The 27,876-nt window shown below is 42.0% G+C and overlaps 6 protein-coding genes across 9 annotated transcripts; 3 read left to right on the top strand and 3 right to left on the bottom strand.

Annotated features, from left to right (window-relative positions):
• Positions 1-5: 5 nt before the first annotated feature.
• Positions 6-1,901, top strand: RB195_019379 (uncharacterized protein; the record flags this gene model as incomplete). The annotated part of the gene is made up of 6 exons (XM_064187196.1): positions 6-47; positions 791-919; positions 979-1,137; positions 1,444-1,536; positions 1,609-1,696; positions 1,792-1,901. 6 exons carry the CDS (start codon positions 6-8, stop codon positions 1,899-1,901), a joined length of 621 nt encoding a protein of 206 aa, XP_064043077.1.
• A 210-nt stretch (positions 1,902-2,111) lies between these two features.
• Positions 2,112-5,231, top strand: RB195_019380 (uncharacterized protein; the record flags this gene model as incomplete). Its single annotated transcript, XM_064187197.1, has 7 exons — positions 2,112-2,150; positions 2,218-2,313; positions 2,367-2,476; positions 3,988-4,045; positions 4,131-4,249; positions 4,960-5,048; positions 5,113-5,231. 7 exons carry the CDS (start codon positions 2,112-2,114, stop codon positions 5,229-5,231), a joined length of 630 nt encoding a protein of 209 aa, XP_064043078.1.
• A 5,253-nt stretch (positions 5,232-10,484) lies between these two features.
• Positions 10,485-11,348, bottom strand: RB195_019381 (uncharacterized protein; the record flags this gene model as incomplete). Its single annotated transcript, XM_064187198.1, has 1 exon — positions 10,485-11,348. One exon carries the CDS (start codon positions 11,346-11,348, stop codon positions 10,485-10,487), a length of 864 nt encoding a protein of 287 aa, XP_064043080.1.
• Positions 10,485-11,620, bottom strand: RB195_019382 (uncharacterized protein; the record flags this gene model as incomplete). Of its 2 annotated transcripts, XM_064187199.1 has the most annotated exons (3): positions 10,835-10,858; positions 10,899-11,388; positions 11,520-11,620. In XM_064187199.1, 3 exons carry the CDS (start codon positions 11,618-11,620, stop codon positions 10,835-10,837), a joined length of 615 nt encoding a protein of 204 aa, XP_064043081.1. The 2 variants fall into 2 exon arrangements, with proteins under 2 accessions (XP_064043079.1, XP_064043081.1); XM_064187200.1 differs by having other exon boundaries at positions 10,485-11,388.
• Positions 11,621-12,093: 473 nt separating this feature from the next.
• On the bottom strand, positions 12,094-13,424 carry RB195_019383 (uncharacterized protein; the record flags this gene model as incomplete). 2 transcript variants are annotated; one of them, XM_064187202.1, is made up of 3 exons in its annotated part: positions 12,094-12,553; positions 12,664-13,247; positions 13,359-13,424. In XM_064187202.1, 3 exons carry the CDS (start codon positions 13,422-13,424, stop codon positions 12,094-12,096), a joined length of 1,110 nt encoding a protein of 369 aa, XP_064043082.1. The 2 variants fall into 2 exon arrangements, with proteins under 2 accessions (XP_064043082.1, XP_064043083.1); XM_064187201.1 differs by lacking the exon at positions 13,359-13,424 and having other exon boundaries at positions 12,664-13,157.
• Positions 13,425-17,442: 4,018 nt separating this feature from the next.
• RB195_019384 (uncharacterized protein) lies at positions 17,443-27,320 on the top strand (the record flags this gene model as incomplete). 2 transcript variants are annotated; one of them, XM_064187204.1, is made up of 13 exons in its annotated part: positions 17,443-17,485; positions 17,546-17,701; positions 17,760-17,856; positions 19,125-19,275; positions 19,541-19,648; positions 22,633-23,134; positions 24,869-24,966; positions 25,522-25,599; positions 25,654-25,733; positions 25,793-25,917; positions 25,972-26,060; positions 26,982-27,140; positions 27,192-27,320. In XM_064187204.1, the coding sequence occupies 13 exons, from the start codon at positions 17,443-17,445 to the stop codon at positions 27,318-27,320; spliced, it is 1,815 nt and encodes a 604-aa protein (XP_064043084.1). The 2 variants fall into 2 exon arrangements, with proteins under 2 accessions (XP_064043084.1, XP_064043085.1); XM_064187203.1 differs by lacking the exon at positions 25,522-25,599.
• Between the last annotated feature and the right edge of the window lie 556 nt (positions 27,321-27,876).

Below are 27,876 nucleotides of genomic sequence, written 5' to 3' on the forward strand. Positions count from 1 at the left end.
GTCAGATGCGTCTTTTGGGTCTCGGAATAGCTCGTGAATCTGACGTGGTATGGGTTCCCAAGCGGAAAGCTAGAGTTGGATTCGTAGATTGCGGGATACGGGTGTTCTAGCTCATCTTTCCTTAGTCATCGCAAAAAAAAAAAACTGCGTAGAAGACATTTTTGTCGATAATTTCATTTGCAACCCGTCACTCTTGTAGCCACGACCCATCCATGTGCAAGTGCTCGAAGGTCATTGATGTCTTCTCATCATCCTATCTAAGTAAAACCAATAAATAGAATACTGAGGAGGCCTGAACGTGTACATAGAGGAGCGTTCTAACGTATTTCTGTTACTCAAGTGCGCTCTTATATCTGGAAACTCTATCCTCCTTTTTCTCTTGGTAACTTTAACTTACATGTCATAGATCTTCTAATACCAACACTTATATCTTAGGCCACCGATTGATTCTTTTATTTACTTCCAAAATAAGAGTGCGATTGAGTCCCCCCCACCTACCCTTCACCTAGCAAATCTTTCCCTGTGAACTTGAGTTGATAGTGCAGTGTTTGTAGATTTGGTTGATAACAAATTCGTCATCAGAGGGTATTTGCCAGTGGCTGTCCATCCGTTTGACAAACATCTCATGTAGTTGTTCAGCCAACTGAGCGCGCTAAATGCCGCGAATGATATGCTCTCTCTTTCCTATGACCTGATCCGATCGCCTTCACCCATTTGAACTAGTTCAGCCCAAGCTGTACAGATTCTTTTTCTTTTAATGTCTTGCGCTTTCTACAATAACATTTTGCAGAATCTCTATTTTCGTTCAGGAGAAGAGATGTCTGATTATGACAAATATGCTGAACAATTGCGACATCCAGATAACCCAATTGTCTTCATGGAAATGACAGCGGGCGGAGCGCCGCTTGGAACGATAGTGGTGGGACTAAAGTGATTAACTGTAAATGATTTATTTCTGTATGATAGGACAGTATTTAGATGGAGCTGTTTGCTGACGTCACACCAAGAACCGCTGAAAACTTCCGTCAGTTCTGTACAGGAGAATTCCGTAAAGATGGTGTTCCTGTTGGCTACAAAAACAGCCAATTTCATCGAGTGATAAAGGATTTTATGATCCAGGGAGGAGACTTTGTGAATGTAGGTGTCCATAATTTTTCGTTTAGAACAGCATTGATAAATGCTGACCACTAAAGCCCTACTTGTTCTCCACAAGATTTCGGTCATGTCGCAAAGCTGCTGCGACTGCCACAGTAACCGCCACTACACGTCAATTCAGTATGCTTTTTACCTAAGTATATTTTGTAATTCATACCTTGAATGAAGTACTCAATGTGGTCTAAATTCACTCAGGCATAAACATGAAAAAAACACTGCGCTCTCTTTCGCAGGCGTGCGTCTGTGATCTTATAATAGGTTCGTCACTTGTTTCACACTTTTTTGTAGGGAGATGGAACGGGAATGATGAGCATATACGGTGCAAAATTCCGTGACGAGAACTTTGAACTGCAGCATAATGGACCTGGAATTCTCTCCATGGTGCTTAGCAAGTTTACTTTCCGCCTTCGGGACAGTTCTTTTTATCCACAGAAAATACCTTCTATCTTTAAGGCGAATGCGGGCACTGATACAAACGGATGCCAGTTTTTCATAACATGTGCTAAAACGGACTTCTTGGATGGAAAACATGTAGTGTTTGGTGATTTATTCTTTTTTTTTTACTCTTCCTGCACTTCTTGTTTTTTTTTCAATAGTCTGATTATGTATGTATTTTTTGTCCCATTGTGGGTTTAGGACGAGTTCTCGATGGGTTATTAACCGTGCGGAAAATCGAAAATGTTCAAACAGGTGCGAATAATAAGCCGAAGATTCCAATCCTTGTTGCACAATGCGGGCAGTTATAGACGCTGATCTCTCCTTGTTTTTTGTTTTGTTGTTTTCTCTATTTTGTGTATTGAAATATTTTATTTGCTTGGTTACGTCGTGAAACTAATCGGTTATATGCCGCTGCGCTTTCTTCGCACTTTTTTCTTGCTCTAAATTCACTGCAGCTAACGAGAGTCTTAGAGTTCGTTCTGTTGTCCCTGTGTTCAAACAGCTTTCTTGTGCGATAAATGGAGAGGGCAGGAACATCGGAAGACTACCAGTTCAAGGTAAAAGCCTTTCAAAACATATTTCTGTACCTGCGCAATTTGAAATTTTAACTGTATTTTTTTCTAGGTGGTTTTGCTCGGTGAAGGGGCTGTTGGTAAATCCTCTCTCTTGATGCGGTATGTGGAAAACAAATTTAGCCCAAGGCACATATCTACAATCCAGGTGACTTTGTTGGATGTATCAGGCTCATTTCTTGATTTTTATTCCTTTTTTAGGCTAGCTTTCAATCCAAGCAAGTCGATATCGATGGTGCTCATATAACATTGAACATATGGGATACAGCAGGTCAAGAGAAGTATCATGCCCTTGGGCCAATCTACTATCGGTAGGTTTTAGTGACACTCATATTGACTCCGAATTATTTTAGTATTACTGTGAGTTATATAATGGTTACGATTTATTCCTTTCTTCCACCAAACTGTTTAGAACCAAGTGAGATCAGAGCAACCTCGAAGATACTTCTAAACAAGCGCATGGAATGCGCACACACGCGAAAGTCGGGCAGAAATCAGCGCGCTGTACCGTTGCTTTATCTCCATATGAATACAAGCGCAACAAGGAGCTAAATGCAACTCTTCAATTTGTTCACATCAAACTGGTGGAGGGAATTAAAGAGGAAACGTAAAAGTAGAAAACCCAAACAATTCGCAGTAATTGAGAAGTATAAAGAAATCCATATGAAGCTCGTTAAATGTGGTATGTTTCGAAATATGTAAAACCATGTAGTTCGGAGTCCACAACAGCATATTTGGCGCTAAGAGTCTCAGGAGGTTACATTCCAATTTTCGGTCGGGTGTGAATTCTATGATTTTCCTATTTCTAAAAGTTAGAAAAGAGAGCCCATTCACTGTTCGAAGACATATGTATGTGTTTCATCGGAAATTTAGTGTTCTTGTAAAAATATTTTTCTCATTGTCATAAAAACATATGAACTCAGCTACTTTAAAAAAAACATGGATTACCTACGATATAGAAACGGATTTATCCATGTGTTTCATCCAAAGTTTTACATCAGGTAACGAATATTATCAAAACTTCCTATTTCTTCTCTTTCTTTACATCTTTTCGAAGTTCTTCAGAAAATCTTGTTTTTGTACCAGATAGCATGACGTGAATTCATGAAATATTTAAATGCGGGCGCGACTCCCGATTTTGAACAATTTGGATGCAAGCTACACTGATTCTTTGCAGTTGCACAATTCTACAATATTTAATATTGTGGTAGTTATGGAAATGATTTCAAACGGAGGAATATAACTCTTGCAGCAGAGTTTGACTGAAAACGAGCATTAAAGGCAGCACACCGTGAATCTGATGTGGTGAAGGAATCCAGGGAAAATCTAGAGTTAGGGTTGTAGATTGCGTGATCAGGTATGGTACCGCTCAACTTTCCCTGATCGTCGCAAGAAACTGCCTGGAAGACGACCTTTTTTAAAAGACGATTTCAGTTGCAACGCATCCAAGTGCGATCTGAGACCAGTGATGTCTTCTCACCAGCCTATTCAAGCAAAACTAGTGGGCTGGTAAGGGGACCGGAACGTGTGCATAGAGGAGCGTTCCAACGTACCTCGTAATAAACAAACTAATTCACACAGTTTCTTACGACGATCAGGGAGAGATGAGCGGAACCACCCTTTATCCTGCGATCTACAACCCCACCTCTTGTTTTTCCCGCAGGTTCCTTCATCACGTCAGATTCGTGGTATGCTGCCTTTAAATAGCCATCAGTACTGACCATGCAAAGATGTTTTCAACTTAATCTCATAAACTGATATGCGCGTTGGGTTTGCTTCATATTTGTGAGCATAGGTTATTTTCTATTTACTAGTTTTATAGTGGTAGCCAAGGAGCTCTTCTCATCTTTGACATTACTGATCAACGATCTTTCGAGAGAGTGAGTTCCTATACCCAGCACTCTTGCTTTTTCAATTTCAGTTCAAGTCAATCGTCATCTCTGCATGGCTAGTCATAAATTTTAGGCGAAAGTATGGCTGAAAGAGCTACAAAGAGCATTGGGAGATTCCGTAGTGTTGATGATAGTGGGAAACAAATTCGATTTGGCAAGAAACAGGACCGTTCCACTCGAAGAAGCTCAGGAGTATGTTTCGTTTCTGCAAAGGTTTGATTAGTGTATAGAAGGGAGAAATTTGAAATTTGACTATCATTTTACTTCCAAATAGAATCTTATTAGGTATATTTTCCGAAGATTTGTAAATTTGACATAGCAATTTTTCAATGGGAACGTTTTCTTTGTAAGAATCGTAAAAGTTTCTATGTATCCATAGGTGCGTTTATACTTTTTCCGCACCATAAGTTTTGTAGTGATTTTCGTGCCACCTTTCTCCGTTTAGCTTTCTAACTTGAGGTTTGGTTTCAATCTCAGCACAAAACTATTTCACTATTTGACACATTTTTGTCCAACTACGATGAGTTCGCAGCAAAGGCCAAGTAATATCATTGATGTCCATAAAATTGTTGCTTGTGCGGAAAAAATCAATGTTGATCTCCGGCAGGCTTGTTTAGTTATCAAACATTAGATTATGTTTGCTTGTTAGATGATAGGAAGATTTCTGCGTGTTATTCACTGTCCTAATAGCACTTAACATCAAAATTCAGTCTTGTCTTCTTTTGATTAAACACTGTTGTTACTTCTTAAGAGAGAGTTCAAGGTATTACATGAAACACTCAAAAACTAGAAGTACAGTAATGATCAAATGATTGGGGTTGAAAAATCGCAGAATTACGTAACACTAGAATGCTCGTACAGCTTTTTTTAATCTTTCATTTCTTACTTATCTCCATGCACAGGTATGCTTCATCAATGGGCGCTATGTATGAAGAAACTTCCGCGAAAGAAGATATCGGAATCGAACACACATTCGAAAGATTGTGTAAAGGTGAGTCTGCTTTCTGTGTATTTGTAGTCCTACAGGGGGACGTAACTGTAATTGAAATGTTCAGCTATGATAACTATAGCAAAGGATTCGTCAAAAAGTCGAACGGATGGCAATACGAGAGGCAGAAGAATTGAGTTGGTCGACGAAGAACCATCTCATAACAGGGGAAAATGCTGCAAATAGTCTTCTTACATTCATTTGTCCTTGAAGCAGGAGCACTGTTCTAGTGGAATTTGAAGATCTTGAGCTTCAGCTAAAGCTTGTCCCGGTGTTCGTTCGATGTTTTCAAATCGTGCAGAGGCTATTCGAGTTCTTCACATTCAAATTAGTTTTAAACTTACCATCTTATGGGTTCAATGCGACACTACTTCAGGAGTCTAAAGGCGGCTAATCCCGCTGTGGTAGCTGTACGTGTTCGTTATCTTGTCTTCGGTCATTTTCCAAACTCTCACTTCGTCTTCTTTTTTGAGTTTCTTTTGTCAGGTACAATTAATCGTTCATCTATTTAAGCAGCTTGAGATAGTCTCAATATTATTGAGCTATTCGAACTGTTTCGACCCGGTGCTTAATTATCGTGACCTTCAGATTATTGCTATGTTTTTGAAATTGCACAGTTGTGGTGTTTTTTATTCATTCTGGATTTGTTTAGATTGTGAAGTGTTCTTGTCTGGTACAATTTTCGATGATTTTGTGAAGTCACTTGTTTTTGTCTCCGCTAGTCTGCGTTTTTTGTCTGTGATGTGCTTTACTGACTAAATCTAATATATCGAGAGAGTAGTGAAAAAGATTCAATTAAAATTGATGTATAAGTTTTTTGACATTTCTTGATTAACAAACATCAACGGTGCGACTGCACATGCACCACACTTACAACATTATAATTTTAGAATAAGTACTAATGCAAGAGTACATTTCGTACTCACAAAACATTCACAGAAGAAGTCCATATCTTATCGAAAGAAATCCAAAAATGTTGAATGCTTTTTGGAGTTTTTGGAGTATACAAAACTTCATTGTATACAATGTTGCTATTTTTACCATCTGGAACCTGGGACTCAGTTCGTATACGGCAGGCGACGGACGGTTCTAAAGTTTCCATGGAAAGGTGCTGGACTGTTCAAGTCTGTACTGCTCACCACTTACCACATGTCTGTAGGATACTGATGTGGATTGACCGTAGGTTCTTCGGATGTTGCATCAAACCCTGTCGGAGACAGATGCCGTACTATTCCTTACTGAAATGGAATTATCTAGTGCTTCTGAAAGGAAAAACGCTGGGTTGGTGTATCCTTTTTCTCTTAATTTGTGAGGAGGCAGGTGGACACGGCTGTGGAGATGACCACTTTAGATGTTGCGGATATCATTCTTCATTCTCTTCTAAATGGAGCGGCTGTTTCAATTGGTCTCGGAGGAGCAGTAGTCCTCATCTTATCCACGAACTCTTGTTGAGAATGTCATACACACCTCTCCGCTTTTGCAATTTTAGCCAATATTGGCGATTTTCTCTCTCTAGTACTTCTTTAGTCAACGAAGCGAGAAGGCCCCACTTAATTATGGTTTGGCAGTTTGTGAATTTTGGGCCTTCTCTTTTCAAGTGAAAAGGACAATTTCTTCGAAGCCGTCCAACTTCTGTATGAGTTGAAAATTTTCGTAGCCACATACATCAAACAAAGCATTATACTGATGACGATGTGGTTTACCTCATTGCAGTACTCTTCACCACGCGACCCCACGTTCAACGGAGAGAGGAAAGCTTTTGGAATTGTGAGCTTCTATGGATGATCTTAGCTTTCACGATAAATTTGGAACGCCACCTCCTGCTCGTTCCATTATAAGTGTGGTTTCCAACGTGAAGTTTTTCGGAGGTTCTTCTGCGGCCAATTTTAGTTGCGAAATCACCAGAAAATTTGTAGAAATCGAAGTCTTCTCTCTTCTTCGTAGAATCTCGCTCGTTTCCAAATTTGCTCTTTAGAATTTCTTTTAGAGTAATTTCGCGTTGTATTCATATTCGTATTTAGCCTGAGTTAAAGGATAAAGCATAAGGTTTCTGGCGTTAATTAATTCGCTTGGGGTGCGCCACTTCAATTCAGAATCGTTGGAGGTTTTACGAACGTGTTACTGGCCTATACAATTACTTGCGGTGGCTAGCCGATGTGTCAATTCAGTGTTTTCATCCTCCCAGACAAGTCTGGTACCAATTGTTCGACCCGGAGCGATGAAAGGCTTGGTGAGCACTAGGGCGGATTCGATCGTCCTGGAAGCGGAACCTCTAACCGCTGCACTACACTCGCCCTTTAGCTTGAGCTATTATCTGTTATCTATAGCTATTATCTGCTCTTGAAGTAAGATAAGATGGGCCGAACTCGTGATACGTTCCAACGTCAACGGTTCCACGCAACATTAAATGCAGCACAGGAAGACCGCTGACCAGATGGTCAGAATTCTTCACAAAGCTCTTTAAAAAATTTTTGAAAAAATTAAAAAAAAAAAATTCCTTGGTGTCCGTCGAGAAACTACTAAACTACTGAGCGACTCTCGCATGCGATCTGGTCACGTGGAAGTACTACGGATGCCTGTTCGAGCAAGTCGACGTTCAGAGGGAGTCAGAGTGATTGAGGTGGTCTACTCTTGCTTTAAAAAGCTAATACTTATTATCTGCTCTTGAAGTGACAGTAAGTGCTTTAAGAAAAGTAGTTCAAATTTTCCCCCACTGGCGTTTCTTCTCTTGTCTTTCTGTCTTACTTTCTGTATGATCTAAGAACGTTTTTTACATCTCTCTTCAACCTTAACTTTCTAACTAGTTCTCACTTAATTCACATCCGCAGGAACGTGACACACGATGAAAAAAGAGAAGACGGAGACAACCAAGAGGTCCTGGACGTAACAGAGGCAAAAGTCAGCGTAAGTGGTCTATTCTGCTGCGCGTCTCCGACACTAGGCGGAGCACATAGGAAAACGGTCGAAGCTGGATGGTGTTTCTGCAAAATTAAACATGAAATTGAACTTCAAAAAACCAAAATTGATCAAAATAAAAAACAAATTTTACGGATCTGATTTTATAACCGAAACGAAGATAACCACTAATGTTTTGGAATTTGAGCTCGTTTATAACCTTTCTTATGATATAATCGTCATCTCTTGTAAGGCCTGTCATTTGGAGCGATCCCTGTGAAGAAAAGAATTCCGTTGTTATCCAGGCTTTCATAAATGTCCAGATCTTTACTCTTGGCAATGATTTGAAAGATGATGCTTTGACTCTCTGCAAAGATTTTGCACCAGATGATTTATCGCAGCTTCTTTTTGTACTCATATACTTCTCCGAACATACGTGCTGTTGATGACCTTAAAAAAGCCTTGTAGACGTGTTTATCGATTTACTTTACTGTTATCGATTTACTTTATTTGTTGTAGGTCAGCTATTCATCAAGATTTCAATTTGCACATAGACCTGGTCGACTAGAAAGTTTTTAACTCAGCTTCATCGCGCTTCTTAGATATTTTCCAGTGCTTGATCCGCACAAAATGTGAATCTGCCTACCCAGGCAAATAGAATTCTTGTCATTCTTATTACGCTTTGCTTCTAAACGTCAATCTCCTCCCGCCGTTCTCCTCTCTCCAAGGTTCATCCGACCAAGTCATTATCTATTATGAAGCACCTGAAACTAGGTCAGCTCCAGAAATTCCTTTGCTCAAACTTTGTTTGCTGTTGACTACTCTTATTGTTTTTGCGGTGTTGAGTGGTCTATGTATTTTATTAGTACTCCTCATGTTTGGACATCTATTTCAACTTTTTAAAAATAGGTATGGTGATTCGGGGTTAGGAATTCGTTAGATTAGTCACCACCTGGATCCTCTCAATATTGCCATGGCATGATCACAACCATAATCACAGTGCGGCTGTAGGCAGACTGCACAACCTCTCACCTGGGTGACTTTGGCTTAAAGGCATCATCCCACGAATCTGGCGTGGTATGGATTTTCGTTAGATACCTATATCGGGTCGTATATTATGAATACAGGGGTGGCTCTGCTCATCTTTCGAATGAAATGGATTACCTATCGGGGAAGGAATTTCTGGAGCTGACCTAGTTCCAGGTGCTTCATAATAGATAATGACTTGGTCGGATGAACTTTGGAGAGAGGAGAACGGCGGGAGGAGATTGACGTTTAGAAGCAAAGCGTAATAAGAATGACAAGAATTCTATTTGCCTGGGTAGGTAGATTCACATTTTGTGCGGATCAAGCACTGGAAAATATCTAAGAAGCGCGATGAAGCTGAGTTAAAAACTTTCTAGTCGATCAGGTCTATGTGCAAATTGAAATCTTGATGAATAGCTGACCTACAACAAATAAAGTAAATTGATAACAGTAAAGTAAATCGATAAACACGTCTACAAGGCCTTTTTAAGATCATCAACAGCACATCTCCCGACCTTGCCCACTCAGACTATCACTTATTCCGACCTCCCAAAACTTTACTAGCTAAAAAAATCTTCACCAAGTTAAAAGAAGTCAAACGGGCGGTCAGCTACTTCTTCGACTCCCAGTCTCCCCAGTCCTGGGAGAAAGGGATCGCTGACCTGCCCATTGGGTGGGATACTGCTGTAGTTAGTAATGGTGACTATATTATTGATTAATTTCTATTGTAAACTGACTAAGAAAACAAAGCAAAAAAAAAATGACAAATGGTGACAAGACTTTCTGTCCAGCCTAATAGAATAAAATTAATTAAGTAAGGGACCAGATTCGCTATAAATTCGCTTGCGAGGGTCTGATAAAGTTTGTTTCTTTTCGGTTTTCTTGTTTTCTTTTTTCTTGAGCTTTCTAATTCAACTTTAAACTTCAATCTCTCAAATGCAACGTCTTTTAATGGGTTAGACGACGTTTTACATAATGCACGATGTTAGAAAATGTGCCCTGAAACAGACTTCCATATAAGAAGATACCTTGTAGGTGGTTTTTTTTTTAATCAGGAAACACCATTTTTTGTGCAAAGAATCTTTCGAAGGCCACTTATATTAGAGATGCTGATAAAGCGAATACCTTAGTCATGCACTTTCAATGTTTCCCTCAGATTGCAGCCTTAAGATTTTAGAAGTAGTTGGCGTAGTTCCTACCCAAAAGTGTTGCAAGAACATGTTTTTCCATTCTCCTGATGTGTCGAAGTACCTTAAATGTTTCAAGATATCGGTAACTGTAATGAATGTTCCACTAATTTTTTACAAGAAATGCACCGATAGTACATCTTCATCACTAGCTCGTATCTTTAACATCTTAATGCTATCGAATAAGGTTTCGGAAATGTGGAAGGACACTATGTCCGCAGTCATTCCGAAATCCCCATGTATCAATCTGTTGAGCTATCATAGCGTAGCTGTCATATATCATAGCATAGCTTACCACCAGCGCCAGCCAAGATTACCTTGATTACCTTGATTACCTTGACTCCCGTTGATCTTCGAACTGGTCGAGCGGGCGCCAGTAATTCTTCCATTTGTCCCGATCGCGTGCCAGAGTAGCCCAGTGGTTCCTCCTTTCGCGTGGGACACGAAGAGCATCATATTTTTCTTTGAAGGACTTCATGAAGAAATCTGACCATTGGGTCGGCGGTCTTCCTGTAGTGCGCTTAATATCGCGGGGAACCCAGTCGCTCACGGCTCTGGTCCAACGGTTGTCATCAAAGCGCATCACGTGTCCGGCCCACCTTATTTTACTTTCCTTGGCAAACGCGGCGGCGTCTCTAATCTTCGATCGCTGACGTAGGAGAGAACTTCGAATCCCGTCCCTCACTTGCGTGAAACGGGATACTCCTAGTATCACTCTCTCAATTGCGCGTTCAATGACGCTCACCGCGTTTTCTTCCTGCTTGCGAAATGCCCAGGTTTCCGAAGCATAGGTCAAAGCAGGAAGTACGGTGGTGTTGAAGAGGCGAGCACGGAGCCGGGTGTTCCTGGTCTTCTTCACTACATCCTCGATGCTCGTGTACGCTCCCCAAGCCGCTCGTCTCCTCCTGCCCAGATCGGGGGTCAGGTCGTTCATCATGTTCAGTTCCCGACCCAGATAAACGTAGCTGGTGGATTCGGACATGTTCGTTCCTTTGAGCGTGTATGGGGCATCCGAGACCCATTCGTTCCGCATGAACATCGCCTTTTGTAGATTCAGCTGAAGACCGATGCATCCACATGTTTCATCGAATTCGGTCAGCATTCGTTCCTCTTGGCTGATGCTAGATGTTATCAGTACGATGTCATCAGCAAAGCGCAAATGGTGTAGCTGCCGACCATCAACCTTCACTCCCATGTCGTCCCATTCCAACTTCGCATTGCGTTCTCGAGGGTGGCTGTGAATATTTTGGGTGAAATTGTATCACCCTGTCGGACCCCCCTCTTCACGTCAATGATGATGTTCTTCTAGAATGGCGAAATTCCGGTCGTGAAGTTACTGTACAACTCTCGAAGTACCTTTATGCACTGAGTAGGGACGCCTTGGTTGTCCAAGGCTTCCACGACTGCTTCCGTCTCAACTGAGTCGAAGGCCTTTTTCATGTCGATGAAGGTGAGACAGAGCGGCATCTTGTACTTTCGTGATACCCCGATGAGTTTCGAAACAGTGTGAATGTGGTCAATCGTGCTGAATCCTTTTCGAAACCCTGCTTGCTCGGCTGTCCTTTATCCACGACTTTTTCAATCCTATTAAGGATCACTCTTGTAAAGAGTTTGTAGATGACGGACAGTAGGCAGATTGGACGATAGTTGCCGATGTCATGTGGATCTCCCTTTTTATACAACAACACGGTCTTGCTGTCTTCCACTGTTTAGGAATCTTGCGTTCCGACAGATAACGTGTAAAGAGCCTCGCCAGGGTGTTGATGAGTACTGGTGGAAGGCTCTTCAGGTGTTCTGGTCTTATTCTGTCGGGTCCGGGTGCCGTACGATTTCTTACCGACATGATAGCATGTCGTATTTCGGACGGGAGAACCTCTGGAATGACTTGTCCATCTTCCCTCAGATGGTGAGGAGGCAAGTGGACATGGCTGTCGAAGAGATCAGAGTAGAAGTCGTAGATGATTTTCTCCATCCCCCTTCTCGATGCAATGGCTGTTCCCTTTGGGTTCCGGAGAGCAGTCATCCTCGTCTTGCGAACTGGCGAAGTCTCGACGGGCATAGCGGATGCTTTTCCCCGCCTCTGCAGCTTCAGCCAGCACTTCTGCTCTTCTCTCTTTAAGGTCTTCCTTTATCGCCTCTCTGCAAAGCCTTGCGAGCTCGGACGTGAGTTCTTGGTTCCCTGCGGCTCGTGCTGCTCCACGCTGGCGTATCAGCTCAAGAGTTTGAAGAGACAGGCGTCTCTTGGTCGTTTTAAAACTCTCAGCCTTCTTCGCACAGTCGTGAAGGTGTACAACGAGTCGGTCATATTCCTCGTCGATGTTGTCCATTGCAGAATCTTCCCAAAAGCAGGCTAGCGTAGCGAAGAGATCCCAGTTGATGGTAGTCCTGGGATTTCTCTCTCTGAACTTGGCGGCTTTCTTTGCTCTCCTTGTGAAGGAAAATTTTCCTCGGAGGAGGCGATGGTCCGATCCCGTATAGAACTTTGGTACAACAGCGACGTCAGGCAGAACCTTTTATTGACGATGATGTGGTCTATTTCATTACGGTATCCTCCACCGGGTGACTCCCACGTCCAGCGTAGAGAGGAGGGCTTCTGGAATTGTGAGTTCCCATGGATGGTCTTAGTTTTCATGATGAACTCGGAGAGCCTCTCCCCCTGGTCATGATCTTCTCGGTAGAACTTCTCCAGGTCCATATAGAAAGCTTCGATTTCTCCTTCTTCGTAGCTTGATGTTTTAGCGTAAGCGACGAAGATAGTCAAAGCTGGTGTTGGACCACATCTTCTCATCCGCAGACGTCCGATTCGGGTCGTAAATTGTTCGAAAGAGTCGATGTTTTTTGCCGTTCTCGTGTTGACGAGGACGCCAACTCCACCAACACCTCTACTATCGCATGTTCCTAAGAACAGTTCTTCTCCAGTTTCATATATGGCGTTGATAGGGTGACATCGTCTCGTCTCGGTCAGTCCGATGACGTCGTACTTGATCTTCTTGGCTTGCATCATCAGATCTTCGATGGCCGCTTCCGATGCAAGCGTACGTGCGTTATAAGTACAGATCGCCCAATCCAATAAGTCATTTTCCGTTTTGGTAGCCTACATGACTCCTGCAACCCCGTCCTACCTGGCGCTACCGTACCAGGCTTTCCTCCGGAATCAGGAGACTCTTTTCTATTACTGTGTTTTGCATAAAATTTTAAAACCCACGGGCCGGTTGCAAGCCTTTAGTTCCATGAGTTTCTGGGAGAACTTCCGTTCTCCCGGAGTGGACATGTGGAGCTTATTTGTTGGAGGCGACTCCAAACCGCCTCCCTTGCACCTCCCAATCACTTGATTGCAGGCTTTTGGCCGGACTGACGTGCGGGATACAAGGATGTCATGAGTCAGTCCTGTCTCAGCAGAGACAGGGAGTCCATCCCCTGAATCCACCTGCGTCTCTGGGCAAGCACAAGGTCGCTTTTGGTCCGCGATTAGCCCCCTATCCGCCACCCGGGGACGCGCCACGTAGCCTCGCGACTAACCGGCTGTGATCCCTCTAGTGAGGGAGATCCGTGGCCAGCCAAGATTATGGAAAAAAAATAACCGATGATAATTGCTGCTGTGTTTTATCATCCACTTAATTCCTACTCAACAGCGTTTCTTGGTCGCTGGAGCCTCAACATCCTCTTATCTCACTGACGGTGGCTTTAATTCGTCCTTAGTTCGAAATCAAGATAACTCGGTATATATATGCATAGTTTACACTTTCCGATAAGTGTCACCGATAAAACATCTCATTGTAAACTAAATGCAAAACTCCAATATTGCGGCATGCCATGTTATAGTTTGGATGATCTCCTCTATTTACAAGGAAAGTATGACTGTTAGACTCGGCCGTGCGTACATACGTACCCATCCAGGTGTGTGTAATGTATCTCGCACATGTGATGTCCCATAAGGAAGAACTATATCGCATCTCTTATTCCTGATCTAAACAATATACTTACCCAATGTGCTCATGACTTCTCCGCGTATCAAGATTAAAGTGGCCGCTAGTGACGTTAAAATCTACGGCAATCATGATGAGGAAAATTGCTCTGAAATCCCCTCACAATATGTCAATGGCTAAGACGTGCGATCGTTCTTCTGAATGGGACTTACATATTAACAACGACACATCCCTAGTGGTACACGTAGGTAATGGAGACGTCATTGCTAATAGAATGAATGGAGGTACTTTCAACAAACAAATCTACGGAAGACCTAGGAATTCTTCCAGATGCCAGTCTCAATTTCTCACAATGAAAATATTTTGAACAGATTGTAAGAAAAGCCCATTCTCCTCTGTTTTGTGCATTTCGAATTGTACATATCTGTAATCCACTTATTCTCACAGGTCTCTACAAGCTGTTCCTCTACCTCATACCTGGATATTCATTATTTGAGTTTTGTGCGTGACTATGTAATGCTTCAAAAAGAAGCTCATTACTAAACCCAAAAAAGTGCAGTAATTACACCACAGTAAGACTTTGCACCTAACTGCAAAAAAAAAACCTCGAAAACCTGGGCCAGTCTCAGATATTATAGGCGTATACTTTTATATCCAGTCTTCCGCTTCGGGTTAGAAGTGAAACTAGGGTCAGATCCAGAAAATATGGGTACTTCAGGTCTAATAACAAAATGCTTGGTTCATGTACTTCACACTGGAAAAAATACAATGAATTTTTACTTATGTTCAATAACTTCTTATATTGTGAAGCCAGTGAACATGAATGAAAAGTTCCTGCTTTTTATTTCTACATAGATGTGATGATATTTTTTTTATTTCTATATAGATGTATGCAGTTCTTTTCTAAATTGTTTTAGGAAAGCGGAACATAGTAAATTGTTCAAAATAAGATTGAAGGAGGTTGATATACCTTGTACTAAACAATGGACTGCAATGTGTGGCAGCGTGTCCTCACTATCTCTCGAACTTCAGCGAGTTCTTCTCTTCGATCACCGCGCAACTGCAAAAGTTGGGAGAAACGCGGACAACCATCAATATTTAGCTGTGAAATTGATTCCCTTTATCTTTTTTCTTTTTCTAACTCCTAGAGAAGAGCTATCTGGTTTCTCATCACGAACTACTGCCAGTACTGCTAACTTCTAACAAACCTGGGAAAAACCCTGTTTCTTGAATGAGTGTTTCCTTTCTTTTTTTTTGGCGCACGTTTGGTGCACGTGGAAAAATAAATAAACAAAGACTTTGTGAAAATCACGGCCTTTTCTTTCAATCTTTCTTAGGTATATATAAAAGGCGGTTGTCAAAAGCTCCATATAGGATAAATATACATAGGTTAGTGCTGCGGCGTAAGGACAGATAAGGAGAAAATGGAAACAGCCAAGGGCAGATGAACCAAATTTTCTGGATCGCAAGCTTCCAATTCAGGTCGACATTTGCTGGTGTTCATTGCCGCACTCGTGTTTGCGAGGACACCGACGCCACCAACTCCTCTACATCTCCTTTTGTAGGAGCACTTTTTCAGTGTATTATACCACGTTCAGGGGTGAAGATGAGTTTCTGGGTTGGTCTTCTTGACTTGCATGACAGTGGCAGCGTGGCTCCAGCCACCCGTCTCTGTCGCGCAACCACATCAAGTGATGCATCGGAGTGACGAGAATCTATTCTAGTAAATTTCATAGCGATTAATTCAGTAGTCGTGGGCACCTGCTAGGATTTTATGTAGTTCTTCGTGTTAACGAGAAGTCCTCTCGTAGAGGAGCCTAATTGTTTGAGTCTCCTTTTACTCCAAACCGCATTCTCAGCTCCTGTTACTAACCTCGTTGCGGCATTTTGGCCAAAGAGATGTCAGATACACATGGGTGGTATATGAGCCATTTCCTGGATAGCAGAAACTGCGAATTCGTCTTCTGCAGTCATAGCAATCCCAAAGTCACTCTTGCACCATGCAGCGTCCCGACTCAACATCTATAATCCCTCTGTTGAAGGAGATTTGTGAGCAAATTCACTTCACACGCTTTAACTTGGTCACTTTTGAGTTGATTTGGTAGCGCTTGATCTGCTTCGTCATTTTCTATTACTGGTAACGTCCCCTTCCACTGGCCGGGACGTTACCAGTAATAGAAAATGCTTATCAGTTTGGCCTTGGCATCACATACAAGACAAGCTGGCTCAACGCTAAGATTCAAGCAAGTAACGAACCAGACCCTTTTAAGCAGCGGCCGCAGCGTTCTTAGAACAAAAAAGCACCCATTGCCATTGGTTGATATTAGTTCGGTTTGCATCGTATTATCAGTGCATATGGCATAGCCAGAAAAATGCTTGAAGGTCACAGCTCTGGAGTCTGAGGTTACTTCAGCGATTTGTTCGCTGGAGGAATGTATAATATTAAAAGAATCGAAGGAGTTTAAAACTTGCACAACCAACCACTTCTCTGTGATAAATTTCGGAGTAAAGTTTAAGAAAATAACAGAGATTCTGTGGGGCTTGAACGTTACAGCGCGATGAATTTAATATGATGCTTAACGCTTCCTTTTTCTGTCACTCGAATTGTTTCAACCGATTATGACGACAAGTCGGAGAATGGAAGTGATTAGTTGCAGAAGTAGTAATGACACTTTTTCTCCGCTAGTGGATCCCATAATTTCTTTACTTTTCAGGCTTGTTGCGATGAAAACCCGAAACTAGATAAGAAGTACGACACATGAAACTTTTTCTAAGTCGAAACCGGTTGCAGCTAAGAGTTACGAAAGTTTTGGAAAGTCTCCCACTCGCTACCGTGCTTAGTGCATAAGTCCATCTTTTTCATTCCTTTGGAAGCTTGTTTAAGTCTGCCGAACTCGTCCCAGTATTAGCACCCCATACCCGTTTTGGATACGTTTCCAATAATTTTCTCCCTAAAATAAGAAGTTACTTATTACAGAAGTTAGATGAGTTACTCGTTGTTGAGTTCTGACCGTAGAGTGAAAGAAAACAAGTAAAGCAGTACCAGTAATACTTTTCGAGTATTCGTTGGAAACTCTTCTGAAAAACGTCCAGCCTGATCCGACGATCAGTGTCTGTACAATGTTCACCCCGTCACTGACTTTTAGTGTTAGCATCCCCATCCCAATTTTTGAAAAGTGATAAAAGTAGTGGAAAGTACGTCTGTACTGGTTGTCTTTCATCAGGAATGAGCGTGTGGAATGAGCATGAAGGAATTCTGCTGTAGCGTCCATCATCCTCCACCCCACGGAACGCGGCAACTCTGCATATTGATGAGATTTCTTCGAGCGCTTGTGGGCGGTCGGATGATAGGACAAGTCGTGGATGCTGTGGCGTAGTGCCGGTCTAGTCGCCCTAGCGCTTCAAGGTGGCCCATTATAACTTCAGCTTTCCTCAATTTCCGCTTTTCTCATCACAAACCGTTTAGTTGCTTTTGCGGATGAGCTCAGCTGCGACTTCCGGAGACCATGCTGCTGGCATTCGCTGAACGAAGAGGCGAAATGGCAAGTGCGCAGCGGTCGCTCAATCAACATCAACGAGTTCCGGCGAACTTTTCTTGTAGGAAGGAGCCGGCTACCTCCAGGTCCTGCTGTTCCCTCAAACATCTTCGGTGCTAAAAGAAATTGAAAGAGGAATTTTAGTGGGAAACTACTTACTCCAGAATGGTAATCAAGTTTTGGCAGCGTTTGGGTCTTGTGCTTTCTGTTCCGCTGATGGGAAGGTGACCGTCCAATACAGGTAATTTTTTACGGTGATACTTCATCTATTTTATGTCTGTCGCACGCTTCACAGGGTAAGCGGAGCGTTGATGTATTTGATTTCGCTTTTCTGAGATAGGGCTACGCGGAGTACAACTGACCTATTTCCTCTGCCGATCAGGGCAAAAACGCAGCAGAAAGTGAAAGCGACAAAGGTGCACCTCAGCCATTCTCGTACATTTATTTGCCACTAGTTTGTGTCTTTAACATATGTTGAAATTTTTTAACACGTATTTCACCTTGAGAGAGCGTTCACCCTAGCTCTTTCTTATAAAATTTGACTTTGAATGTTGTTTAGCTAGATGCATGATTTAAAAGAAGGTTGAGTGTTTCAGCACTCGTTAAATTACCAGTAGTTGCTTTCAGCACTTTTTTCCTAGTTGAACTTGCGCGGTGATTGAAAAAGTCACAAAATAATGCAGGACTACACAAAGATATTCTTCTTTTAAGTTCCTAGTATTCCGAGAACCTAATGTTGTTGAAATCACGAGAGGTTGTATGTTCCTTTGTTGCGAATACCCATAGACCCGGAGTGTAGATTTCTAGAAGGAACGCATTAATAACGATATCATTGTTTTCATTCAAAGTTGTACGATTACTAAGAAACATTAGCAAGGGGAAGCGTACGAAAAGTGTCTGGAATTTCTTGGAAGATAATGGTTTTTACGAAAACAAATAACAAATGCGCAGCTACACTGCGAGTATTTCATGTCTTCATCTTTCTCATCAGTAGTTTATCTCTATACTCTCAAAAGGCTCGGCTTGTTTGAATGTCAATAATTTTCCATAGATTTTTGAATCTATAATGGATAAAACAAGTCATGGATGAAACTCGAAAACTGAACTCCATGTATACGTGAACATGGTCTGAACCAGATTAATCACATTTTTCAATGCGTGCGCGTTTCACTTGCAGTTGATCTTCCGAATGAAACTTTTTGAAGGGTCAGAAAGCTCTCCTTCCTGCAGTCTTTTCTTGTGCTTTGTTACCTACTTAGTTCTCTATCTTACTCATACCATAGCTTCTTGTCTACTGTTCAAACAAATAATGAAAAGTGATAGAAACTCACTCCACTCAGGTGCATTAGAAGGTATTCCTTTGACCAAAGTGTCGTCATCATAAATCCAGCCCATTCTCAATCTAACCATCACGTTACAAAAAGTGGCTAGTCCTCTTTATGCAGATGACAGGATTTCTTGGAAATCTTCCCAAGAAAAAAACGCTTCCTGAGTCCTGCATTTGTTAAGACATTGGCAGAGTCCAACGGCCCGTTTGAAGCTTTGCTGGAGAAGATGGTACTATCCACTCCAAGAAGAAAATTGCTACGCCGCCGAACCGTCACGCCAAAGTCAAATAATCAGTCAGTTGCTCACAGTTCCAAGTGGAAAGGATATCCAGGTATATCTCGTAATTTTGACCGTTCATCTCTCATCGTGCATCGATTAGCTTCATTCATCGCTGAGATTAGTCGTATCATCGTGACTGTAGGCGTAAACGATTTCTGTCACGGTGTCCAGCGGGAGATCGGTGAGTGGAAAGAATATGCATACTCCGTGCGACCGACTTTCCTCACATTATGAGTCACCAGAACGGGTTCCATGCAAGTGTGGAGCCTGGCGATTTGAGGGACGTTGGAATGTAAGGAAATCTCCTCAAATTGCAGGTGCTGTTCGTAGTGGAGCGCTCAAAGGGCAGCGTAAATGCTATCGTGATGCTTGACAGAGTTCTTGTGACAGTGACAAAATGCAGCTCCAATGGACAAAAGAAGGTGGTGAGCCTTGAATTTGTCCTTTGCATTTCTGTAGGTCATTCCAAGTATTCGTCGCCTTTATGTTTCACCCTACCTCCACTTTTCTCTAATCTCTAGTTGTTTCAACACTTCTTCTCTGTACTTCTTTTTCTTCAGTTTCCTTTCTAATACTAGCTCTGAAAAGACTCATGAGTTGTTGGCGAAAGTTGAGAAAGGAAGCTACTTATGTAGCTTTTTCTCTTTGGATTGTATGCCAGCGTTGACGGGAAAGATTCATGTAACTACCCTTGTACTTTCAGGAAATCAAAGGGGTTTATTCTTAAGGAAGTGTGTGTCTCGTGACAAGCTGACAAGACGAAGAAGAAGAGCACTGCTTGTACTCAGACATGTCTTTTTTGTATGAACGCTCACTTGGAAATAGCAGATTTCCCAAAATCTAATCATAGCGCTTTGCGTCACACTTGCGGATATACCCACAATGCACGCTTCGGGACCGGTGGTGATCCACACGGGACCTTTGCAGCCTACAATTTGGAGCAGCTAAGTTTCCAACATTGATGAACCAGTCAACACATGATATGTTTGGAATGCTTCAGCTGCCAGCAAGCATTCGAAACCTCTTGAAAAGCACTGACCTTTTAAAAAGTACTCGCCGCATGCGCAAAATGGCAGAGGTGTAGTGTCTCCAGTGGAAGAAAGAGAGTAGCAGGGAAATGCCGTGGAAAGCGGGGTAGACATGCTGGTCGTTGCTTGGCCGTGCACTAAAACATTTCCGAGAACACGACTTACGGTCACGGTTGTGACGGATAATCCATGAAGACATCTTAGCCAAAAAAGTTTGGATAAAGCGAAGAACATTTGACACATCTTCATTGCCTCTGGCGTCGCTCATCCTTCAAACCTAAAGGTAAGGTTAACTGTTTAAGCCACAGCAATGAAGTGCTGTAGTGGTGCGGATTTGAATATCAATGTATGAGACGTAGTAAGAGTTTTCCACTAGCTGTAAGGATACGTGTGAATCTATTCTCGCCAATTTGTATGTGTATCTTCTGAGTTTCAAAAAAGTGCTCTTCCTTCATTTAGAACTTATGGTGTCTCTGAAATCGAGATGGGATGGAGTCGACGGCGGTGCATGTTTATGTAACGTCTCACTGCAAAATTTTAAATTAGATTAGGATGCATGTGTAAACTAAGTCACGTCAGTGGTCCTGACATCTTGACATTTTGGTGTCCGGGTGATGAATCGGTTAATGGTGGCGTTACGCAAGATTGGAGTTCGAGTCTACTTTCTTGTGACAGTTCTGCAAAAACTATAGAAAAAAAAAACACGGTATCTTGGTGGGATCCGAAGATCCCGTTTAGTAGAGGTGATTTTTTATCTGTTAGCAACTCTGATGCAAACATTCTGGATTGTTGCCGAGCCAGCTAATGGCAGAGGATTTGGTAATCCTAGAAAGCTCCCATAGACCTTTTTTGCACCACAATCTCAGAAAAATCGCAGTTACTGTCACTTTTATAGCTGTACTCTACAGATTCCAAATACTCTAAATTCCTATGAACTCCCATTGAAATTCAAAACATTTCCACGAAGAACCTTAAAGTTTTCTGTTTGTTCTTATTCTTAATTACGTTTAGAATGAAACTAGTAACAGGTACAATTCACCTGAAAAGTAAGGAGAATGGTAGATTAGTGAGTGTTTTCAACCTAATGTGAGGTGAATCCGGCACTGAACACAGAATCCGACGGATAGCAAATAGGGCCGCTTAGAAGTGCTCAAATACTCGTTTATTCGGCGACTGTTAGCGTATGCGTTTATGTTTGAAGCGTCTGTTGATGTGAAATTTAGCCGATTCTTGAAAACATAAATGATTTATAAAGCGACCACTTGCATTCGCCGGTCCGAGTCGCTGTTTTTTTTTGGAGGCTTGCATTTACGAGGCGGCAGCAAGTATGAATATTTTCTGCTCCGACAGCTAAATGTTATTTTCTGTTATAAATGTTCCGATAATAGTCTGGGTCAATGTTAACTTGATTCGCTATTAGACACATATAATTTGCTTAGTGACGACTGAGATAACGGGGTGGGGGATCCAATCACATTTTATTACATTGGTCCGGAATTCTTTATACTTGAGCTTGATCAACATCAAACTGCCAAATGCCTGAAGTCGAGAGCGGTACAGTTAAGCCCGGTCGATGTTCTAGTTACACGAAACGCTTTGCTGAAAACTTCCTTATCAATTGTCAACTTGTTAGGGCAGCCTTTTGCAGTGAAATTCCCACCGAAAGAGTTCCCTCCGCATCATAAAGCGAGTGTAGTACGATCGGAAAGAAGTTCAGCTGTGTCTGCGCGATCGACGTTTCAAAACTATCGCCCTTCATCTCTTCGGGGTCGATCGATAAATTGGTAGTAAGCTTGTCCGAGAGGATGAAAACACTGACTCGACTAGTCTCACTAAGTCACTGTAAGGCTGCACACGTGTTCATAAACCTCGAACGATTCTGAATTAACGTCGAACGTGTAGATGCATCTCCATAGGGATCAGCGCATTTTATTTTATGCTTCTTATTCATCTACCACATTCTTCTCTTCTTTTTTTTCCACCTACTTACGTATAGTCGGGTCAAAACTATTCGAAGCCCGATGTAGTTTCGCGGGCGGTTGCTCTCAAAGCAGCACAGTCCAGGCATCGCACTGCAGAGATGAGAGGAGGAAACGAGGGCCCATCTCAGCTGCAACCGCTAACTCAACAGCACCGCCTCGAGTGCAGCTGTTTATGCAACTGCTTTGGGTTGAGGTAGTTTCGACCTCACAATAGCTGTGATCCTTCGTGAACTTGAAATTATGAAATTCAACCATGAAAATCAAGAAAAAATTAGTGCAGTGTTGCAACTGCTGATGACGCTTTTGTTGTACATGAACGTGTGCTGCTTTTGTCTTTCTAGCTCCCTGCAGTTAAAATTCATTCTTGATTTATTAATGACCTTAACTTGTCTCGTTCAGGAACTCGTCTCGCGGACTGCAAGAATAGTCGTACCAGCTTCGGTGCAGACAACCGAAAAGAGATACGGCACAGAATCTCGTGCTGCTGTGTTGGGCTCAAATGTACACAAACCGACTTCACGTAAAATGGACTTGTCTCAGCTCGCGCTAACCGATGAAAGGGTGAAAGCAAAACTTCTGGAAAAGGAATCTGAGAGACAATCTCCGAGACAGTGGTTGGCGGTATCGGTCTCGAAACCAAAGGAACTCAAAAAACAGTCTGGAGAAGTTAGCGCTTCGAAGGAATCGAACACACATGCCAGTAGTCGATCCAACGAGGAAATGGCTTCAACAAAGGAAGTCTCTTCACCGCAGGCGCTTCTAACATCACTTCCGGTGAAGAAGATTCCATCCAAGCTACCAAAACGTTTCATTCCCGATTCGCATCATTTAAAGCCACCATCCAGTGGTACTCGAGCAATGCCTCCTCCTTCTCCTCCGGCAAAGACGGAGAACTATAATCGTGAGTGAGATTTATTGGTATACTTCACGTTCCGTTGTCCTCAGTTTTCAACGGTTTTGCTTTTTCATCGTTATTTGCTTTTGATGGTAGAAATTCGATTGTCAAGGAAACAGTAGGGCAGAGATGTTGCATACACAAAATCACAGCGTTTAGTTTTCTCTGGTTGTTTTGGTAGTAATGATTCTTATATATATATATATATATATATATTATATATGTATATAATTCTTCCGGTATATATATATATATATATATATATATATATATATATATATATATATATATATATATATGTCGTTATGCCGCTCGATGTCGCGAAATATCACTAATGGAGTTTTTGCACACTAACGAAGACCAAATGAATGTGCGGATGTGGTGCCGAAAATCTTTAGAAGTAGAGTTTGTTTGATTGCTTCTACAGAGCACAGGAGACACGACTTCTTGGACGGATAACTGAGGAAATCCAGGCTATCCTGAGTTTTCCCTCCTGCCCCAGGCTGCTGAGGTGACCTGCTTCAAGCAGCGCCTTGGGAAATATTTTATCTTAGGCTTTAATCCGTAGTAGATGGGCTTCGATATGTAGTTTGCAAGCGTCACGACAACGAGTAACTGTATTACTGTAACTGTATTGATAGGTAACTGTATTGATAGGTAATTTCGCCACTAATCCCACGATTTATTTTCATCAACTCTCTGGGTGCAAAGTGTTGCCTCTTTCAATAACCTGTGGTATTCCTTGATGCTTCAGAGGCCTCTGATCGATCGCTGCTGCGGTGAATATTTTGCTTTTTTGCTCGGATGCATGCAAAGTAGAACTGAAGTCCTATGCATTAGTGGAAAATATGGAACATCAGGAATATTCTCAATCGTTCTCTTTAAAGATAAATCCAGATAACTTCCTTTTAGTACAATTACTTTGCAGTGAGTTGTAGTGTAGCACCTCTTAGAGCGTCAGTTAGGAGAAGATTAAATGCAGCACACTACGCATCTGACGTGGTGAAGCAATCCGCGAGGAAATCTAGAGTTGGGGTTGTAGATTGCGGGACCAGGAATGGTTCCGTTCATCTCTCCCTGACCGTCGCAAGGAAAGCTGTGAGAGACGGCGTTTTTATAAGATGATTTCAGTGCCACCCACGTGCACGCGCCGCATTCTAATGCGGGCTGTCAAAGGTCAGTAATGTCTTCTCACCAGCCTATTCAAGTAAAACCAACGAATAGGGTGCTAAGGGGCCGCTTTAACGTACCAAAGTAATTCCGCGCCGTTTCTTACGACGATCGGGGAGAGATGAGCGGAACAACCCCTGATTCCGCAATCTACAACCACATCTCTAGCTTTTCTCGCGGTGTAGCGTAGTCGGTGAGAGTTTCCGCTGCCTGCACGATCGATCGGAGGTTCGAATCCGTCCTAGAGCTCACCAAGCCTTTCATCCATCCGCGGGCGATAAATTGGTACGACACTTGTTCTGGGAGACTCCGACTTGACGCATCGGCTAGCCCCCGCAAGTCATTGTATAGGCCAGATACACGTTCATGAACCTCAAACGATTCTGAATTGAAGTGAACGTGAGGGCGCATCCTAACCGGATTGATTAACGCCAGATACTTTATCCTTTTTATCCTTTATGAGATTCGTCGAATGTTGCCTTTAATTTTACGTACCTCCTGAGTTAAATCTACTCGGTGATGGAAGTGATGTAGAAAATTACTTGCTAGTAGTCAGTGAATTTTTTTTAGCGTTGGCTGAATTGCTTGGCCAGGAACTGGTCGATTTTCTTGATCCCAATTATGTGTCAAAAGACGACGATGAAGCGGAACCAGATTACGACGAGGAGGTTAGTTGAATTGTAATTTCTACTGCCCTCGTAGTTTTTCTCCCACGTTTCATGGATTTTTATTCTCCCCGAAGAACTTTATGTTCCATTGCTACTAATTAATGTTTGGATAATACCCACTTCAGAACTCTTGTTTTGAACTTTTGTGTAGAATGATCCTTCATTGTGCCATCTCTCTCTCAATAGGAGAAGCTATTTAAAGTTACAAAACAAAAGTTTTGTTTGATTTTCTGATTTTCTGTAAGGCTAATTTTTCTTCTATTTTGAAAAGGTATCCATGTATGACAGACATGACATTAATGAGAAGGCGCTGTCGCTGTTATATGCACAGATGGTTTTATTATCTTATATTATTTTCCACTTCGCCTCAGAACAGGGTTCAAATTTTTAAATTTCGTATACAGATTCACGAGGAGAGTCCGCCTCGCTAGAGTCCCTTTCATTAGACTCTAGCACTTCTTCCAAAAATTCAGGATTGAGAGTAAACTAACTCAGAACTATTCTCTTTGAGCGGGGGTTTCTTATGCTCCTTCCCTGATATGCGCGTCTTTGCAGGAACTGAAGCTCTTCACACAAAGCACCTTACCTCAAGGAAAGAGCATTGAGCCATCAAGAGTCAAGGCGCATAACTTTGCAAGTTTTTCGGATGTCTTCCTTACTTTTTTGTCAAAACATACGCCGTTACAGAGCAGCATTCCAAAACAAACGCACATCCCTACTAGTCCCACCCAAGTTCAGTTACCTCCTCCTTTGTCGGTGTTCCACAGGTAAGTAGAAATATTCGATACTAATTCAACTACTTCCCTACGTCGTTCTTTTTAAACAGACCATTGTCGCTAGCTCCTCCACAGCCCTGCAACACAGTCGGAGGATGTTTGTTTGACAGAAGCATGTGCTCTTATGTGCATCCTGGACATGTCCCCTATGCAAACCGTTTCACAAGACTTAAAGGTCCTTTTGACTTTTTTGGTGGATTAGAAAATTGTCAAAGACATTTCGTTGCAGTGGGATTATCGAACTTTATAAGAGCACGTGTCCCACCTGGAGGATCATCTGTGCTAGAAACCGACACCAATATGATGGAATCACATACGGTAACTAAGGGGCTTGGGGACATTAATGGGGACTATTACTATTACCTCTGCTATGCTTCTGTATCTCCAATTTACGATGAATGAATTTATTTTGTTTGTGCGCTTGCGGTATTTGTCGAATGCAGTTTTTGGAATACTCATAGACTTTTGTGTTCTTGGCAATAATACAAACCATTCATACAAAGACAAACAATTGTATGTGACGAAAAAGAGAACAACATTCGCGTACGCGTTGGTCCCCTAGTATGCTCATATTGGTAGGAAAGACATGTCTTCGATCAGGATAGATTAGAGGAGGGAAGAAGTGCGTGTAAGGCAGAGAAAGTGCGCTGCTGCGGAAAAGTCGTGCTCACCCTCTTGGGCACATTGGCGGCAACTTAATACATACATTCCGCTGCTTTTCTTCGTACTCGTTCAATCAGAGCACAATTTAAGAAATATAATTCGACCATTTATTTCTTCCTCACTTAACATCTCGCACTCCCTCTCTCTTCAATCACTACCTGGCATGAATCGAATAAAAAGAATATTTTGGGGACATGGACGAAGAGATCCGTAGCTTGTGTGGACAGCAAACTCAACATCAACAGAACGAAGTAACCCCCCACTACAGACTTTTCGGTGTTTTCTTTTACTAGTTATCGCTAAAAACAAGCAAAATTGTGCATTTTAAGTAGATATTGGATAGTAGTGCGGAGTACATTGCAACTGAGGTGATATTCACCAGCGATCCATGGAAGTTGACCGGCAGAAAACTTCTTCTGCATTTCACAACGGTACGCAGCTCCACGTGCAGTAAACAGCAATCATTTCATTCTTGCGAAAAATAATTTGTTTTTCTAGTTTTCGGCTTTCATCCGAAGACGGAGTATTCATGTCCCTATAATTTCTTCACCTTAAGAAACTTTGCCTCTTATTAAGGTCTTCTTCGACGCACTTGAATGGCAGCCCGGAACGCGACTTATCGGATGTTGCGCCGACATCACTGGAGCACAAAAATGTCCTTTCGCTACACCTTCAGAGGCGGGCGTCCTCCTCTGGCAGAGCGGCAGCTTCGATTGTCCCGCATATACTGTGAAGGTGAAACTGTCTCTCTTCTGAATTTTTCATTCCACAAAATGATTGTTCCAGATACGGTTTATTTGCGAGAATTTTGGAATAGAGCTTGGAGAATGCGGAATAGACAGTATTCGATTGCATCGACTCTCGGACACTTTCCTACTAGAGCCATGTCAGAAAAATATACTGTCATCTTTATGATTTTAGCTACAATTAGCCTTTATACTCACCATTTGCATAGGAGTATTTGTTGCAATTTGTTTGTTTCTCCAACCTTATTGCTTTTTCTTCCTCATGGTATTATGCCCCTACATGACCTTAACTTATGACAGTTTATTCCATGAACTTTAATGCTAATTAGTATTGTTGAGCTTTGAAGCTCTTTGATTTCTTGATTATTCCTCAGTACTTCACTTCTCGTATTGTTCGTTGTTCTATGGTCTTTAGTTATGTCGATTCTCGTTCAGATCATGCAATACTTATTATTCTAATCGCTCCGAATTGAATGAACAGTAAAATAAATGAGAAGAAAATTTTCATCTGGTAATGATATCAAACTTTGTCGTTTTCCGATAGCATAGAGCTTTTATACTGTAGCTGGTTCTTGTGTATAATCTCAGCAGTTATCCTCATCGTCGTGAGACAGCAGGGTGTGGTAAAGGTGGCGCTGGAAATCTCATGGATAATTGTTTCTTGCGAAAAAAAAAGAATTTCTGCGGGACAACGACAGTGATAAGAGTATACAAAATGATACCGC

This window comes from Necator americanus, chromosome II, assembly GCF_031761385.1.
Source record: "Necator americanus strain Aroian chromosome II, whole genome shotgun sequence".
Classification (NCBI taxonomy): domain Eukaryota; kingdom Metazoa; phylum Nematoda; class Chromadorea; order Rhabditida; family Ancylostomatidae; genus Necator; species Necator americanus.